Source organism: Hippoglossus stenolepis, chromosome 11 (genome assembly GCF_022539355.2).
Source record: "Hippoglossus stenolepis isolate QCI-W04-F060 chromosome 11, HSTE1.2, whole genome shotgun sequence".
Taxonomy (NCBI): Eukaryota; Metazoa; Chordata; class Actinopteri; order Pleuronectiformes; family Pleuronectidae; genus Hippoglossus; species Hippoglossus stenolepis.
In genome coordinates, this window is record NC_061493.1 from 7972578 (window position 1) to 7988314 (window position 15737).

The 15737-nt window shown below is 44.4% G+C and overlaps 1 protein-coding gene across 4 annotated transcripts in view; it reads right to left on the reverse strand.

Annotated features, from left to right (window-relative positions):
• Positions 1–8406: 8406 nt before the first annotated feature.
• The window catches only part of LOC118118077 (cAMP-specific 3',5'-cyclic phosphodiesterase 4B), a 49189-nt gene continuing 41858 nt past the window's right edge, over positions 8407–15737 (reverse strand). For all 4 annotated transcript variants that reach the window (XM_035170899.2, XM_035170897.2, XM_035170900.2 and 1 more), the window contains 9 exons: positions 14427–14520; positions 12936–13165; positions 12747–12845; positions 12240–12404; positions 11790–11889; positions 11403–11557; positions 11184–11306; positions 10913–11095; positions 8407–10819 (listed from right to left, as the gene is read on the reverse strand). In XM_035170899.2, the coding sequence (XP_035026790.1) occupies positions 10472–10819; positions 10913–11095; positions 11184–11306; positions 11403–11557; positions 11790–11889; positions 12240–12404; positions 12747–12845; positions 12936–13165; positions 14427–14520 (1497 nt within the window). In that variant the 3' untranslated portion in view covers positions 8407–10471. The remainder of the gene's footprint in view (positions 10820–10912; positions 11096–11183; positions 11307–11402; positions 11558–11789; positions 11890–12239; positions 12405–12746; positions 12846–12935; positions 13166–14426; positions 14521–15737) is intronic.

Sequence of the window (15737 nt, forward strand, 5' to 3'; positions counted from 1 at the left end):
GCCGTCTGGTCTGCCCCTCTCCGCTGTCTGCGCGCGCAACAGCGACCCCCGCCGGTGACACACGCTCACTGCGTTTAAAGCCGCACTCTGGTTGTTCCCCGCGTGGCCACAGAGTGTCGCTGCTGCACTGTAAAAAGAAAAGATGTAGCTTCACTGCTCCCAAATGTTTCCATCTGGGTTTTTATTCTTTAACCATTGAAAATAATATACTCAATATACTTCCAGTACGTTTTTATAATTGATTTTATGGTACTTTTAATTACCTACAAAGCACTGCATGGGCTGACTCCTCAATATGTTTCAGATCTCGTGTGACCTTGCTCGCACCTTGAGATCCTCGGGCAGGGGTCTCCTAATTGTCCCAAACTCTCGGCTGAAGACTAAGGGGGACAGAGGCTTTGGAACACCCTGCCCCAGGAAATACGACAGGCGGAGGCAGTGGCCTCTTTTAAATCTATGCTCAAAACAATTTTTGCTTTTCCAGGTTCTTCTTCTTTGTTCGATTTATTGGCGGGTGGCACCCAGTGTCAAGGTGCATTACCACCAATTACAAAAATGTAGTGGAGCTCAAGTTCAAATACAGTCACAAAGTAAATGTACTTTTTTGCATCCGACTGCATGTTTCAGAATCTAAATTCCAAATAAAAGGAATATACATTTCTTCACACAGAGCCCATATAACGCACAGCATATCTCCATATTTGGTGCTATAACACAGCTGAATGGTCCTTCCATATTGTGTCACCTGCATCTCATGTGAAAGCCCAACTGTGAGACATCATAACCTCATCCTTCTCTGTCTAACTTGTCTCTTATTTGATTTTAACCTTGGGTTCTAATTAAATTATCCCAATGTTCAGTCAACACAGGAATAATTTGAATCAAACCAACAAAGGGCTGGAAAGGGTATTGCCATTGCCCTAAAAAAACATTGCACTCATCCAATACAATGATAATAAGCGGGAGCACATGAAACACAGTGTAGAAGCACCCACATCAATTCAGTCAGATCACTCCATTACTTAATTTACGATCATGTCTTCTACACTGTCATTATGTCCAATGCCTTTTGTCCTCCTGCACTGAACTTATACAGCTGAGAGCCGAAGCAGAGCAGCAGTCTCATAGATAATCTTGTCCTTTTGGTCATCGGAGGCTTTATCTGGATATTGTCCTGCTTTTTTGTCCTTTGCCAATAACATGTCTGGTTTTCATGTGGTGTATTGTCAAGTGTCTTTGTCTCTGAACTTTTAACATTTAGTTTTACTTAAGTTGTTCTGGGGTTAATATATGATGTATCATAGGGCGTACTTGGGACTTTAGAAAAACGTCATGGAAATAATAATAATAATAATTATGATTTTATCATTACTATTATTATTGGAAACATATTAACATCACTATTATTATTATTATTATTATTATTATTATTATAACTTTGCAGTGCAATTAGAATCACTTCAATACTTATGAAGAATAAGATAAGATTTTAAAGAAGACATTAGCCACAAATAAAGGCTTTTTTTGTGTGTGGAGGTAATGAGGCCGGTTTCCTTATATCATACATTTTGGTCACTTAAGATGTATGAAGAGAAAATAGTTCCCTCGACCATAATGAACCCTAGAAGCCCTGGATTCTCCTGTCAATATACGTAAATGAACTTTTAAAACCAACCTCTGGCCTACATGGTATATAGGTGTACCATGTGTGCCGTCACCGATATCTGAGCGTCATGCAGAGAAAGAGTATTGATAACACGTGCTTGCCTCAGGGCCCCTGTGTGAGCGTGACTTCAAAGTAAATAGAGATCTCACATTTGCCCCCACTGATACTACTTTTTCCATGCACCTGCTAATAGCACAGCAGAGCAAAAGTTCACTCTCTGAACTCTCTCATGAGAGGGTTTTGTTTTCCAAACCACTGAAACTGTGGAGGAGGAGAAGGGAGCGACAGGAAGAGTGGCCCCCGCTGCTGCTGCTGCTTCCAGGCCTCTAATGAGATGGACATGGTAGAGTGGAGACAAGGCATGGCATCTCTGGTGGCACGCTGATCCGCACGTAGGCCCCGTCTGCTACACTGCCCCTTGGCTCACAGCGAGACCCTCCACCTACATTCACATGTCAGCCGACATCAAGTGTAACACACAGACACCGTTTAGATACTGTCGCCGCTTTTCTGTCTGAGCTTGATTGTCTGTTTTTGATACAGAGGAAGCTCATATACTTGATTCAAGTGCAATTTGACATCTTGAACATAAAAGGACGTCACTTTATAATTTTACATTTTCCGGTTACAAGTGTCAAGCTTTATAAGTCATTTAAAAATAATTAAAAATAAATAAATAAAATAATAATAATAATAATAATAATAAAAATAAACTTTATTTATATAGCACTTTTAAAAAACAGAGTTTACAAAGTTCCCTGACAGCAAAGCAAGAAAAGTAAATATAATAGAAATACGCAGGATGCAATGTGGCAAGGAGGCCAGACAACCACGTTTAGGTGGAGGGTTCAAATTAAATGGATAAATATAGAGCTGTGTCACGTGAAAACTTGAACACATAAAAGCAGCAATATGACAATTAAAATAAAAGGTGAAAAGAAAAAATACAACATCACATGAAAGCAAGTCTTTAAAAATGGGTTTTAAGAAGCGATTAAAAAGAAGTCACTGACTCTGCGAGCCTTATCTCCTCAGGTAGGCCGTTCCGAGGCCGAGGGCCTGGGTTGACATGACTTGGGTTGAATGAGAATGACAGGTCACCTCAGCAATATGAGCAATGTCATAAAAAAAAAGAAAAGAAATTAAATCTAAATAAAATAGAGCTCATATATAAATACATTTTAAGAAATCAAATACAATTCTATGTGCATTAAGAGTGTGAGGATGAAAGTGTAAAACCAAAGTGACGAGTGTATTTCACAGGGTTATATTGTTGACCATCACTGGATTAGAGCAAACGTGAAAATGTCATATAAATCTGTGACCAACCCAGTTAATCACCTCACGATCTGACCTCCGGGTTGAAAACCACTATATGTGTGAATGAAGTAGTTTAAACTGTAGCACCACCTTGATATCCACCATTTGCACCAGTCACTGAGAGTGTAATAATGTATGTTAATATAGGTGGATCAATTACGTGTTATACCTCCTCACTGTGTTTACACAATCCATACATACATATTGAATCGTATTATAACAATAGATTAAAATGATATTATATATAATTATTATATTGTTTTATTGTCCAGTTGTTTTATTAAATCAGTCACAGAGGCCAGTTGATTGTTTTACTCTTACAATCAGCTGATAATACCGCTCTACCTTTACCTAACTAAGGGACAGAGTGTTTTTATTTTGTTGTTTGTACTTTTACCTGCATAAGGGACGTGAGTAGTTTTCCACCGCTGTGTATTATTCACTATAGGCCTGTTTACAGCTCTCACTGTGCCCACATTCCACACATGGTGACACCCCAGGTGCACAAACACCAGCCTTACTCACAAAGAGCTATCTGATCATGATCTTATTTTGCTTTGAGACAGCCCCAGTCACAACAGCCTCCCTTATCTGCATCCTCCATCGGGTTCCACACAGGAGCAACAGGCCCTATGTGTTCTGAGAAGCCTGATGCTGACATGGAGGGCAGCGTCTGGGGAGGGGGGGTGGGGTGTGAGCTGCTGTCTGCCTCGGTCAGGGTGAAGGGGGCGGACGCTGCGGCCTTATCGCTCCCGTGATACAGTGCAGCCCAGTGGGCACAGAGGAAGCTGGGTCAGAGCTCGCTAGACGGTGACGCTCTCAGATCCTTACTGGAATCCACAAACACAACAAGAATAGGCCTCTGACTAATCTCTTCTCTTTTGTGATGACAAGAAAAATGACAGTTTCAGCACGATTTGAAAACAAGAAGCTGACTTTGTGACAGTGTAGGTCTCAAACGCAGGATCGGCATATTTCCAGGCAAACGTGTGCAGCTTTGTTGTTCATACTATCGGAGACACACTTGTTATTGTAATGATAACGCTGCGTTTACTGTAAGACAAAACAATTGGGTCAGCAGTGCCACATGTTGTTAACTTAGGCAGGTAATCAGTCAAAAACTACAGTATTTAAACATGAAAACACCTCTACATTTATGTTAGACTCTCTTTTCTCATGAATGTTGTTAATATTTATATTTTGTTGACGTGCTCTGTTGCACGTAACATCTCTTGTCCTTCCTAAGAGAGGAATCTCTCACTTGTGACTCTCCCTGAGGTTTCTGCATTTTGTTTTTCCTCACTCTAGTCGAGGGTTTAAAGCAGAGGATGTGGCACCTGTTAAACCCTATGAGCCAAACTGTGATTTGTGAATATTATAACATTTAATTGACTGATTTATTATTTACTAATACTTTGTCTGGCGTTTAAAATCAGTACACAAGCTACAGAATCTTGTTAGGTTTTTACGGATTTTTTATTCAGTAAAGAGGACATTCATTTTTTTGTGAGAGCGACATTAAACTCTGAAGGTTGAGGGAGAGATTTGGATCTAAAACTTCAACACGACCTTTGATAGAATGTCAGGAGTTTACATTTCCTGGTAGCAAGAAGTCTCTGTTTATCTCACCCCTATAGATGTGACATATTTGATATTTTCACATCGTGTAGGCCTCACATTTCTTTCTCTCGCTCTCTCTGTGTTTCTCCTCCTTTACCGCAGACTGTGCAGTGCACGTTGAGAGTCTCCTCCCACGCACTCGCTCGCTTTGACACAGCATGCTCTCCCCCCTTTCTCCCCCCTTTCTCCCCTCTCGCTCTCTCCCCTCTCGCTCTGTCTTTGCCTCTGTGTCAAACAGGGACAACTATTGATCATGGCGAAATCAAGAGAAGGGCATGTGGACGAAACATGATCTGGTTTACAGTAGACCTTTATCTTGTGTGGAACCAAATTCCACAGAGAAACTGGTTATCTCTGCTGCTGCAATGGTACAAGACCAAACCTGATGTTTGGACTTCGGTTGTGTGCCTGTGCATGTACAAACAGTATCTACAATTCCACCTCACCACTGCAGATGTGCTCCCCCCGACAGGAGTTCCCTCAATCTTCAGGTGTCAGATGTTGGCCCACTCTGCCACACAATATTCACTGTGTGTGTGTGTGTGTGTGTGTGCGAGTAGCATGTCATCTTTAAGATACCAGGGGTGTGTTTGTTTTCCTCTCTCTTTTTTTAGTCTGACAAACAAAGATGACAGTGTGCTCTTGTGTGCCACTGCATCCCCACAGGGGTGCTCCCTTCCAAGTACAAACAATTCCTGAGCAGGTTGCATGCTGGGTAAAGAGCCCACAGGAATCAGCACAAATGTCAGGCTGTTGCCATGTCCTTAAACACATTGTGATTCAATGTGATTTGACACAGGCAAGTCCTCTACACATGGGCTGATGTTCAAGGACCCACTTGTTTTGAATCAGCCAACACCAGCGTATTCTTTTTAAATGAAGAATTCGAGATCGCAAGATTAATGCAAATATCGCTCCAAATTACCATCAAATGTCTGAACTCCACATATCTGCGTAATATTATTCAGTCTTTCCAACTTGGTATTAACCTGCATGCATAATCCCACTTTACCTCATTGAAAGGTCACAAAAACTCGGTTTCCTCCTTATTTTCTGGGCATTTCACGTGAATTAGCTCTTTCTGTCTGCATATTATAGAACTGCTGCCGTACATATTCTGTGTATGCGGAGATATGTAAGACAGTTGCACGCAAAAGGCGAAGCCACGCTGGGAGAAGCTCTGCCGTATCTATCAATCAATCAATCAATCAAATTTTATTTGTATAGCCCATATTCACAAATCACAATTTGTCTCATAGGGCTTTAACATGGTGTGACATCCTCTGCCCTTAACCCTCAACAAGAGTAAGGAAAACTACTTAAAAACCCTTTTAACAGGGAAAAAGAACGAGAAACCTCGAGAGAGCCACATGTGAGGGATCCCTCTCCCAGGACGGACAGAAGTGCAATGGATGTCAAGTGTAAAGGAGAACATCAAGATAAAGGTTTTAGCAGCATTGATTAGGGTAAACATTTTGAAGTATAACTGAAGGTCAGTGAATTGGTGGATTAATGTCATTAATGGTCAAGTGTCTGAGGAGAAATACTATGTATCGAGCAGTCCTGCTGCAATCATAGTCCATGGTCAGCAGCCAGCAAGATCATGATCCACCATCAAGATCGGATGCCACTATAGTCCACAGTTATTGTCCACTGCCGCCATTAGGATCCACCATCAGCTGCCACCTCGGTCGTGGTCCACTACCAGTATCTGATGCCAACACGATAAAGGATCTGCCTTTGTTATCACGATCAGCCAGCACGATGCAGAGTCCGCCATACTGGATCCACCATTACGACCTCTGATACGTGATCCACAGATCCTAATCCATGATGTGGCCACAGCCGCGGCCCTGGGTCTGCGGACAATAAGGCAAAGGACTCCGGGAAGAAGTCAAGTCAGTAACATGTATTGATGGGATATGAATTACTTTGATGTGATAAAGATTGAGAAGAGGAAGGAGAAGCTGGAAAGAGAAGCTCCGTGTATGATGGCTGCCGCCGTGTTCGATAACTCAGTGATTTGTGACATTTTCTGGGAAGGATGCATCCTGTTATTGTCCTGATGCCGCATTCATGGCCCCACGGAAACACAAGGAATACACACACACACACACACACACACACAAAAACCACAGAGGTCTTAGAGGAACTAACTGCCTCATCTGATCTTTTCCAGATTAATCATTTCTCAGCTCACTTCCTCACCCGCCTTTCTCAGCTACTCTGACCTCCATTGAATTATCCTGGAATGCCCCATGTTAGCCTGTATTCCTCTCACCGACGGCCCAGTTGACTTCAGTCCTTACTGTCAACCTGACTAAAAACAAACAGCAGCTGGCCAGGAGAAACTCCAGGAAGACATTTGTTTTTATAAAGTGGATATGGAGAGAGAAGGTTTGTTTCTCTGGAAGTGGTTCTCTTCCTCTCTTGCCTTGGCCCCGGGCCCGGGGCCTCTCAGGGCCTGGCTGGGTAGAGTGGAGAGAGGTGGCTGAGTGGCTGTCAGCTGGACGGCAGCAGTGAGAGCCTCGGGCTCAGCCTGAACTCAGGCGGTTCACAGACGGTGCTGCCGGGGCTGGGGGAAGTCCGCCCTCACCCTGCTGACGTCATCCAACACACCACAAGACTTGTGTTAGACTTTCAAAAACAAACTGCCCATTGCTCTGGCACTGTGGACCACCTCCATGGAAAACACTAGTCCCTGTCTGTGCCCGTGTTTACCATAAACAGTTCCCTCATTTCTGCTGAAAGGAAGAGGAGGAGGATTCAGGTTTCCTGCTGCCATTCAGGTATCCATAAACTGCAGAGTAAACAGTCCAATGTCTCAAACAATATATCCAGTGATACATTAATTATGTATCAAACATGTGGTACTTCCCCATTTGCATACTTTGAATTGTGTCAGGAAGAATCTAGGTGAAACTTTCCCAGCCCTGATCCAAGAGTCCTGTCTATGTTTTCCTACCATGTCATTTTCATAGCTAAGTGATGAGTGTCGTTTAACCCGGACCAGATGATGTAATTGACTTCCTGACAAGCAGCTCTGTGTGTCAGGAGCTGAGCGGGAAACTGATTATCTAATTATAAAAAGTTTATCAGGGTTTATCAGCCCTATAGAAACCCACACAAAGCTTACTGAGTTTACACAGAAACACGACGGTGAGATTACATCGGGAAATGTCTCCAGTCCTCCCTCTTCTGTTTTGTGGCAGTAAGTCAGTCCCTGAAATCTGCAGCACTCATCTCTGCCTCCATGCTAATTCTGCTCAGCGTGCCCTCCTGCTGATCACGTATTCCAGATGCTTATCAGCGGGTCAAGGTGCTCGCGGCTATGGGAGAGTGAATGCCCTGAGGGCCCGGCACATAGCAGCACTATCTCTCCCCTTCCTGTTTACTCTGCTGGCTCTGTGTCCAGCAGCGCTCGGCTGGTTTCAGAGGGAGGAGAAGTCACTGGTGTCACAGCGAGGGAAGTGAATGAATCAAGTTTTCCTCCCTCGGTCATCTCCACCTGGTTTTCCCCTGAAGAGTTGCAAAACTGGAACTATGACGTGAACAAAACCACATCTGTGGGTATATTGTAATCGCGCCATTGAGTTTTTGAATGTGGCTCAGAGGAATCATTTTAAAGAGTGTTGTTCACTGCTGCTGGGGAAAAACACCTGGCTGCCCTGAGGTCGTGACATTTACAGTAGCTCGGTCGTTTTATGACTCATTTTAACTTCATATGAAAAAAACTCATACGATAACAAACTCATCACCGGTTTGTTGATGTTCTCCAGTAAAAACTCCAGACCACAGCGTTCTGTAATACATGCCCATTTTAATAATCTGATAGAAAACATTTGTTGAGCACAACATACACCGTTTTACCATATATCGTGAGGAAAACACTGAAAAAATACATTTGAAACAATGTCATATATTTCAGCAAATATTCTTAAAGCTGTACAATGACCCGTCACCGTACACAACATACTGCAGCAAATACTGTAGATTATCATTCTTCATGATCCGCCAGGAACAAAAGACAAAGAGCTTCCTCTGCACCTCTCGTGAGGTGTTGTTGCTTCAGACTGTACAAACGTCTCTGGCTGGAATCTCAAACCAAACATTTCAGACTCCTAAAAAAAAACAACCAAAAAACTGAACTGTATGACTCCATGTTTTTGGTCTTTGTAGCAAAGTAGCTTTGCTTAATACAACGAATCAGAACCACCAGATGAGTTTCAGTCAAACTGTGGATTTGACGCGTGGTAGTGCATATAAATAATAACAAATATACAGTGAATATTATCGATCAATATCAATATCATCAGGTACAAGGAGAAAAGGTAATAAATACACTGTTACAAACAGCTGAAGGGTCAGCACAGCACAGCTGGGTGCAACAAGATTGTGCAACTGTGTAACCACTCACTCACACACACACTCACACACTCACTCACACACTCACTCCCCATTATTCTGAAGGCTGCGCCCTTACAATGTGGTACCTTTAAGGTAGTGTTGGACAGATCAGCAACCAGCTGCGGAACTGTCGTCATAGTCAAAGTGCTGGAATAACAATAATAATAATAATAATAATAACTACAAGATACAGTTATCATGTCACTGACAGGTGTCTGTTTAAATGTGCACACAGTCTTACAGTCATTCAAAGTTCAGAACCAGATACGGTGTAAAGTGTATTCACGAGGATGTGATTCAGTAAACAGCTGTGTGTGTGTGTGTGTGTGTGTGTGTGTGTGAGAGCTGATAAAATGAGGAAACACACTGGAATATAGCTCAGCACGATACAATATAAGGTTATGGAATTTTTATACGAGATATTTTTGGTTAAATTTCACTGGGTAATTAACTGTTTTTTGACCGATTATTTTCATTTAACAACGGGAAATCACACGGATGAATTTGACTTCTGATTTGGGCGTTGAAAGCATGGGATCACACTGCTCAGACGCAGAAGTGAATTCATCAAAGTGCTTTGTTTTACACTTTCTGTACAGGATCTTTGCAATTTGGTTTCTCCATGTTTAAAGACTCAAAAATACACTTTTAAATCAATCTGAAATATGAGTAATTTAATTATTTATGTCATGTATTATTGGATAGAAATAGATTGTGTAAATGACGGATGCCCTCCACCCTCTCTTCCTCTTGCCACAGAGTGCAAATTGTGCTGGGAAGTCAACTGATTTTTTAGAAACACCTTCACTCGACGCTTTTGTGAGAAGCTTATAATATTGCCAGAACATTAGGAAGACTGTGTGAGACAAAGATGTCCTTATTGTAGAAAATTTGGACACATTTTACAGCTACATGATTGTGTTCAATAAATTATAAAAACATGTACAAAAAGACACGGCTGTAAAAAGAAAAAAAAAGGCACACAACTTTGTGTTAGAAAAAACTAATTGGTAACAAATAACTTGCTGACCAGTAGTTTTGGTTGGACACTTCACCAGGTGGCATCCAGTCTCGAACACGATGCAAAAGAAATCGTAATGAACATAAAAAGTGTCCTGAAGTGCAAGTTTTGGAAATCTCACTTGTCCCAGTACACGGATTCATATCATCTACGTCGTCTTATTTGTCTGTGAGGATCGAGACTCAGCCTCTGCAGCCCCACAGTTAGTCCTTTCTTCCAAAGACCAGAGGCTGCGCTCGTTCAGCTCCCTTCAAGGGCTCAAAATCAAACTGCCACAGGGTTTCCAAGCCTCGTTTGCAGGGGTGCCCCACATTTAGTCAGCCCCTTAGCCAGGCAGCTCCTGAAGAGCCACGATTGCAGGATTGCTCCACTGCAATAAAAGGAATTTAACCAGAAGCAGCAAATCACGCTGCGCTCTAAGAACCCCGTCGGTCCAGCTATGTTTCCGCCGGGGAGTCCCCATCGTCATCGGAGGGATGGCTTTGGAGTGTCAGATTATCACATCCGTCGGTCGTCTCCATCATCCCGCCCTCCACGTCTCCCACCTGCTCGTCCTCGTCGTCCAGCGTCAGTTCAAACTGAAATTTACTCGTCACGGGTCCCCCCTCCCCCTCCCCGTCTGGGCTCCCTTCTGTGTAGAAGGGAGGGGAGGGGCTTTGGGGGATCATGCTTTGGTACCAGTTCCTGTTGTCCTCAAGCATGTCAAGGATGTCCTGGGCGTCCGGGTGGACCAGGTCGGCCCACGTCTCCCACAGAGGGTGGACGATGTAGTCGATGAAGCCAACCTGGATAATAGAAACAGAGATGACGTCAGTAAGAAGGAAAAACAACCACGATGTTAAATTGCTATTGGAAGTGTGTGGATGTGTGCTCTCTACCTGTGTTCTCTCCACTGAGGCTGTGTGTTTGTCACACATCGGGCTGATCTCCATCCCGCGCTCCCTCTCTCTGTCTCCCTGGTGGAAGAACTCGTCCATGATCCTGTTCGTCCACTGCTGGTACAGATCCAGAGGTTTGGTCGGGTTGCTCAGGTCCGCACAGTGAACCATGTTCCGCAGAACCTACAGCAAAAAAAAAATCAATTTAATCATCTTGTATTTCTCTGGTATGTATGAGAGTGTTGCGTGTGTGTACATGAGTGGCTCTTACCTGCATCCTGTCTGTGTAGTTGTCCAGCAGCAGGACCCCGGAGCTCGTCACCTTCTTGGTCTCCACCATTGTCTTCAGATCGGCCAGCAGGCTCATGTGCTTAGACATGTCGGTCGCCAATACCTAGAAGACAGGAAGACACAGAGAAAAGATTCAGGAAAGGAGCAACACAAGGAGCCAAGAAGACATAGTTTTCTGGGCGCGCAGACGTTTCCTCACCATGTCTATGACCATTCTCCGCAGCGTCTGCCTCTGCTTCTTGGTGAGGTTTTGGAAGATGTCACAGTTGTCTTCCTGCAGCAGCTTGAAGCCCACGGCCAAGTGGTGGTTCTCCAGCACTGACTCATCGTTGTACATGAGAGCCAGCTCAGAGTCTGAGGGGAGACGAGGGAGGGGGAAATGGAAGGAAGGAAGAAATTAAATTGAGCACAAAGTTTTTAAACTTAGGTCAGGTAGCTATGGTTACCAATTCAAAACCCCTAAAAAGCCACACTGACACAAGGGAGACACTTCCCACTAAATCATGCAAATATTTATTATGCCTATTTAGCCCGTGTAGACTAAATACACGGTGTTTTTGACGACTGGCAGTGAAGAAGGACTTACTGGTGTTGATGAGGAACTGGTTGGACACACCAGGGTGGTCCACGTCGTGAATGGCTGCGGCAAAAATGGCTGCCAGGATCTCCAGATCAGTGAAGACGGCCTGCGTTTGAGGAGAAGGAAGAAGAATAACAAAACAGAGGTTAGATTTCACAGTTAATAATCTGGCTAGACAAGGTGAAGTGTTCGGGCAATGTGTCATCCTGAAGAATGCATTTCCAGAGCCATGCCAGTATTGGTGACAGTAATGCCAGTCACCTCAATAAATCAAGCCAAGAATGTGTGGGCGGTGGTGCTACCGTAAAATGTTGCCTCATGTTTGAACTATTAAGTAAATACAACTATTTTGAAATGTGATTTGTTGCTGAAGGTAGGGCAAATCCTCATGGGCATTTTTACTAACGGAGCAGAGTGTTGTCTAAGACTTTTAGATAATACATTTAAGCCACTTACATCCAGTGCAGGGGTGGACAGGAGGATGTGCGTGGACTGGGCCACGTCAGCGGCGTGCAGGCTGTTGTGGTACGCCACGTCGGAGTGATAGTGGTCCTCCAGGGTCAGCATAAACGTCACAAAGGTGTCCTTTGGAATATGGAACGTCCTCATCAGGTCTCGCTCCTGCATGCGATGAGAAAAAAACCTTGGTTATGCCTTACTGGTCACTGCTGCCTCTCACGGCAGATCTATTCACCACAGCAGACTTTAAATTCCATTTTTAAAGCATATTCTTCCAATTTGGAATCATGCATTTACAGAAAAGTCTAAAAAAATGAGAACAATATGTTCTGTTGTGCCAAGGGACAGTTAAAAATCAATTTGAACTGTTAGTGTCCATCCGGCAGATGTTTCTGTGGTAACACTGACATTCTGTACACACTGATGTGAATTATACTATTTCTTAAAAAGCTCTCTCTGTCAAAAGGGTAGAAGATGAGGAGGATGAAGAGGCAGGACTCTAACCTGAAAGATGGTGTACATGATGCATGTGAGGGGTCGGTTGTGGGAGTGCTCGGCCACTTTGAAGATATTCAGCCCCCATCTGTTGATGTCTTCCAGGTCCTGTTCGAGAGAATACATAAGACGACTGTAAGTGTCTGAAACAGAGGATTTTAAGCCTTTTTTATTTCTGCTGTGTCATCAGTTATCTACCTTCGACAGCAGCTCCTCCTGGTCCGTCTTGACCCCGAAGCGATTGCAGCTGCTCCCCGAGATGCTGGGCGTGTGGCTGACCTTCCTCACCCCGCTGATGTGAGTCATCATCCCGCCCTGCTGCTGCTGCTGCTGCTGCTGCTGCTGCTGCTGCTGCTGCTGACCCTGCCTCCGCTTCCTTTCCCTGGACTTTGGTACTGGACATGGAACCTCCAACTCATTTTGCTTGTCTGGAGAAAATGAAAAAGGGAAAGAAAGATTGAGACAATGGTTTTCTCAGTTACCTTCGTTTACGTGTTGAGTAAACAAAGTGAACACAAGGGGATCGTTGACCTCTCACACCCACGTGACAACACATTGATGCTGAACTGGCAGTTATTAAAAAAAAAAAATGTAATCACATTCAAAAAAATGTCACTACAGTTATGATAAATGTCATTACAACATACAGTGCTGATGGGATGTTGTGCAAACTGCTCCAGTGACCCGTACATTCTGAGAAACTGAACTGTTTTGTAATAACAATCCAGAGAATTGAGGAAAACTGGTTCATATTAAGATGAACTGTTTAGAGGAGGCGCTTGTTTATATGCAGGAGTTTTTTTCTTTTTCTTTTGCAGCGTGCGAATTCAAGTCTGTCTGCTGGCTGAGTGTGATTCTCACATGTTGCACACGGCTGACAGTGTGTGTGAGTGCACGACTCCCTCGGCCTCGATCTGTTTGGGTGTACACCACATTCGCCGCAGAGAGACAGAGAATATCTCAGCTGCCTTCTCCACAAAGCACAGGAACAAAAGGATCTCTGTGCACCTGACAGGTGTGAGCTGCAATGCAGATGACAACCAAAACCGCCGAGCTTCAAAGATGAGCTCTGTGTTTGCTGGTGTTTGTCTCCCCCGAGCAGCTCTGTCACGCAGAAATCGCTTCCACTGCACCTATGCTATTGTTATGGAAAGGTCTTGTGTCTCCACCATCGCCCGGCTGGATGTGAAGGTGGAGGAGCTGAGGGGCAGAGTGTCTGGCTGTGTGCAGGACGAGCTGCACTGGGCTGACTACGAGTCACGAACTGCAGCTGGGTTTGTTACGAGACAAGGAAACACTTCTGTCCTCCTGATGAATAATGCAGTGTCTATCTGGACCTGATGACACACACACATACACATTTCCCCCTCTCCCCCTGCTCACTGCCTTGATCTCTCCAGAGGGAAGTCTTCCCTGAATTCCCCCCCTCCCCTCCCCTCCTCTCCTCCTCCTCATCTCTCTGCAGCAGTCAGAGCGAGGGGACTCTGTCTCTCTCTTCCCCAAGACCAGATCAGACTGGTTTGCGAGCATTGGTGCAGACTTACGAGAACTTCCTCCGCTGCTTTAGGTGACCTCGCAACCTCTGTGAACATTCAGACCGTATTTGTTCCCGGACACTGGATCGTTGGAGTCACACATTTTTGCGTCAAACCCATCAGTGTTAATTGGCTTGTGTGTGAGTGTGCTCACCTAGGAAGGTGTTGGAGATGTACTCGGACACTTGGTTGCCAGAGCGACTCATCTCAGACAGGTGACTTAGCTCCCGGTTCAGCATCCTTTTGAACTGCAGGCAGAGAGAGAGAGAGAGAGAAAGTTCATGAGGTTACATTTTCTATAAAGGGAATTACATATTCATTCAATCATTTACTGCTCTTCTATTCCAAGAAGAGGGAGAAAGCATTTCCTGTCCATTTTCCACTGGCATTTGCCCCATGAGAACATGGCCCCTGTATCTGTATGCACCATATAAGGTCTGTGTTTATGTCTGCTTGGTCCTGGTTTGAGTTAGCCACTGAGACACGTGACCGCAAAGCATTTTTTAACAAACAAATACAAAATACAGTACTGCATAATCTAAAAAAAAATGCTATTGTTTATGCACGTTTTTTCCAGGGAAAGAAAATGCACCATTTTTTTTTCAGTGTACGCAACCACTGAGCAAGAGCATGTTGACAGAATCAGTCTCCTCTAATCAAACACATACTCATAATCAATGCACAATTAAAAATCAGCGAGGGTCATCTTGACTGATATCACCAGCTGTAGTGAAAAGCCATCAACATACAACATGTGGCCACAACACATGCGTGCACACACACACACACACACACACACACACACACACACACACACACACACACACACACACACACACACACACACACACACACACACACACACACACACACACACACACACACACACACACACAGTCCCATCTATAGGACACACCTTAATGTATCCCCAGGACACAGAGAACAGGTAGTTGGCCTCAGGCATGGTGCTGAGCTGTGCTGAGCCCCTGGCGCTCCCCAGCAGAAGCCCTGTACGCTCCTCTCTGAGTGGATCCCCAAGGCTGAGCTCAGCTCTCCCGCCTGAAGCTCAAGGCTCCCCCCAAATCACCGTTGACTACGGTAAATATGCCCCTGCTGAACTCTCTGGAGAGGAGCTGTGGTGGACCCCTACATCCTTTGCCAAATGCATCTCCTCATAGCGTCGCCAACTGTTTTCCAGGATTGCAAGAGAGATGGAATCCCCCCGAATCCAATCAATTTCTCTTTCGCTTCTCTCGCCTCCGTCCGTTTCTTTGTAAACCTCCCCTTATCACCATCCAAATGTTATCCAGTGACGCGCAGGGGGGGAAATCCAGTGTTCCGGAGCCCAGATTGAGCAAGGAAGGAAAGACAGGCTGTAAGACCGACGGAGGGAAGGAAAGGAGGGACGGAGAAAAGCAGACAGGAGGAGGAGGGTGTTGTGCTCGAGCTGTGAGTGTCCCCGATG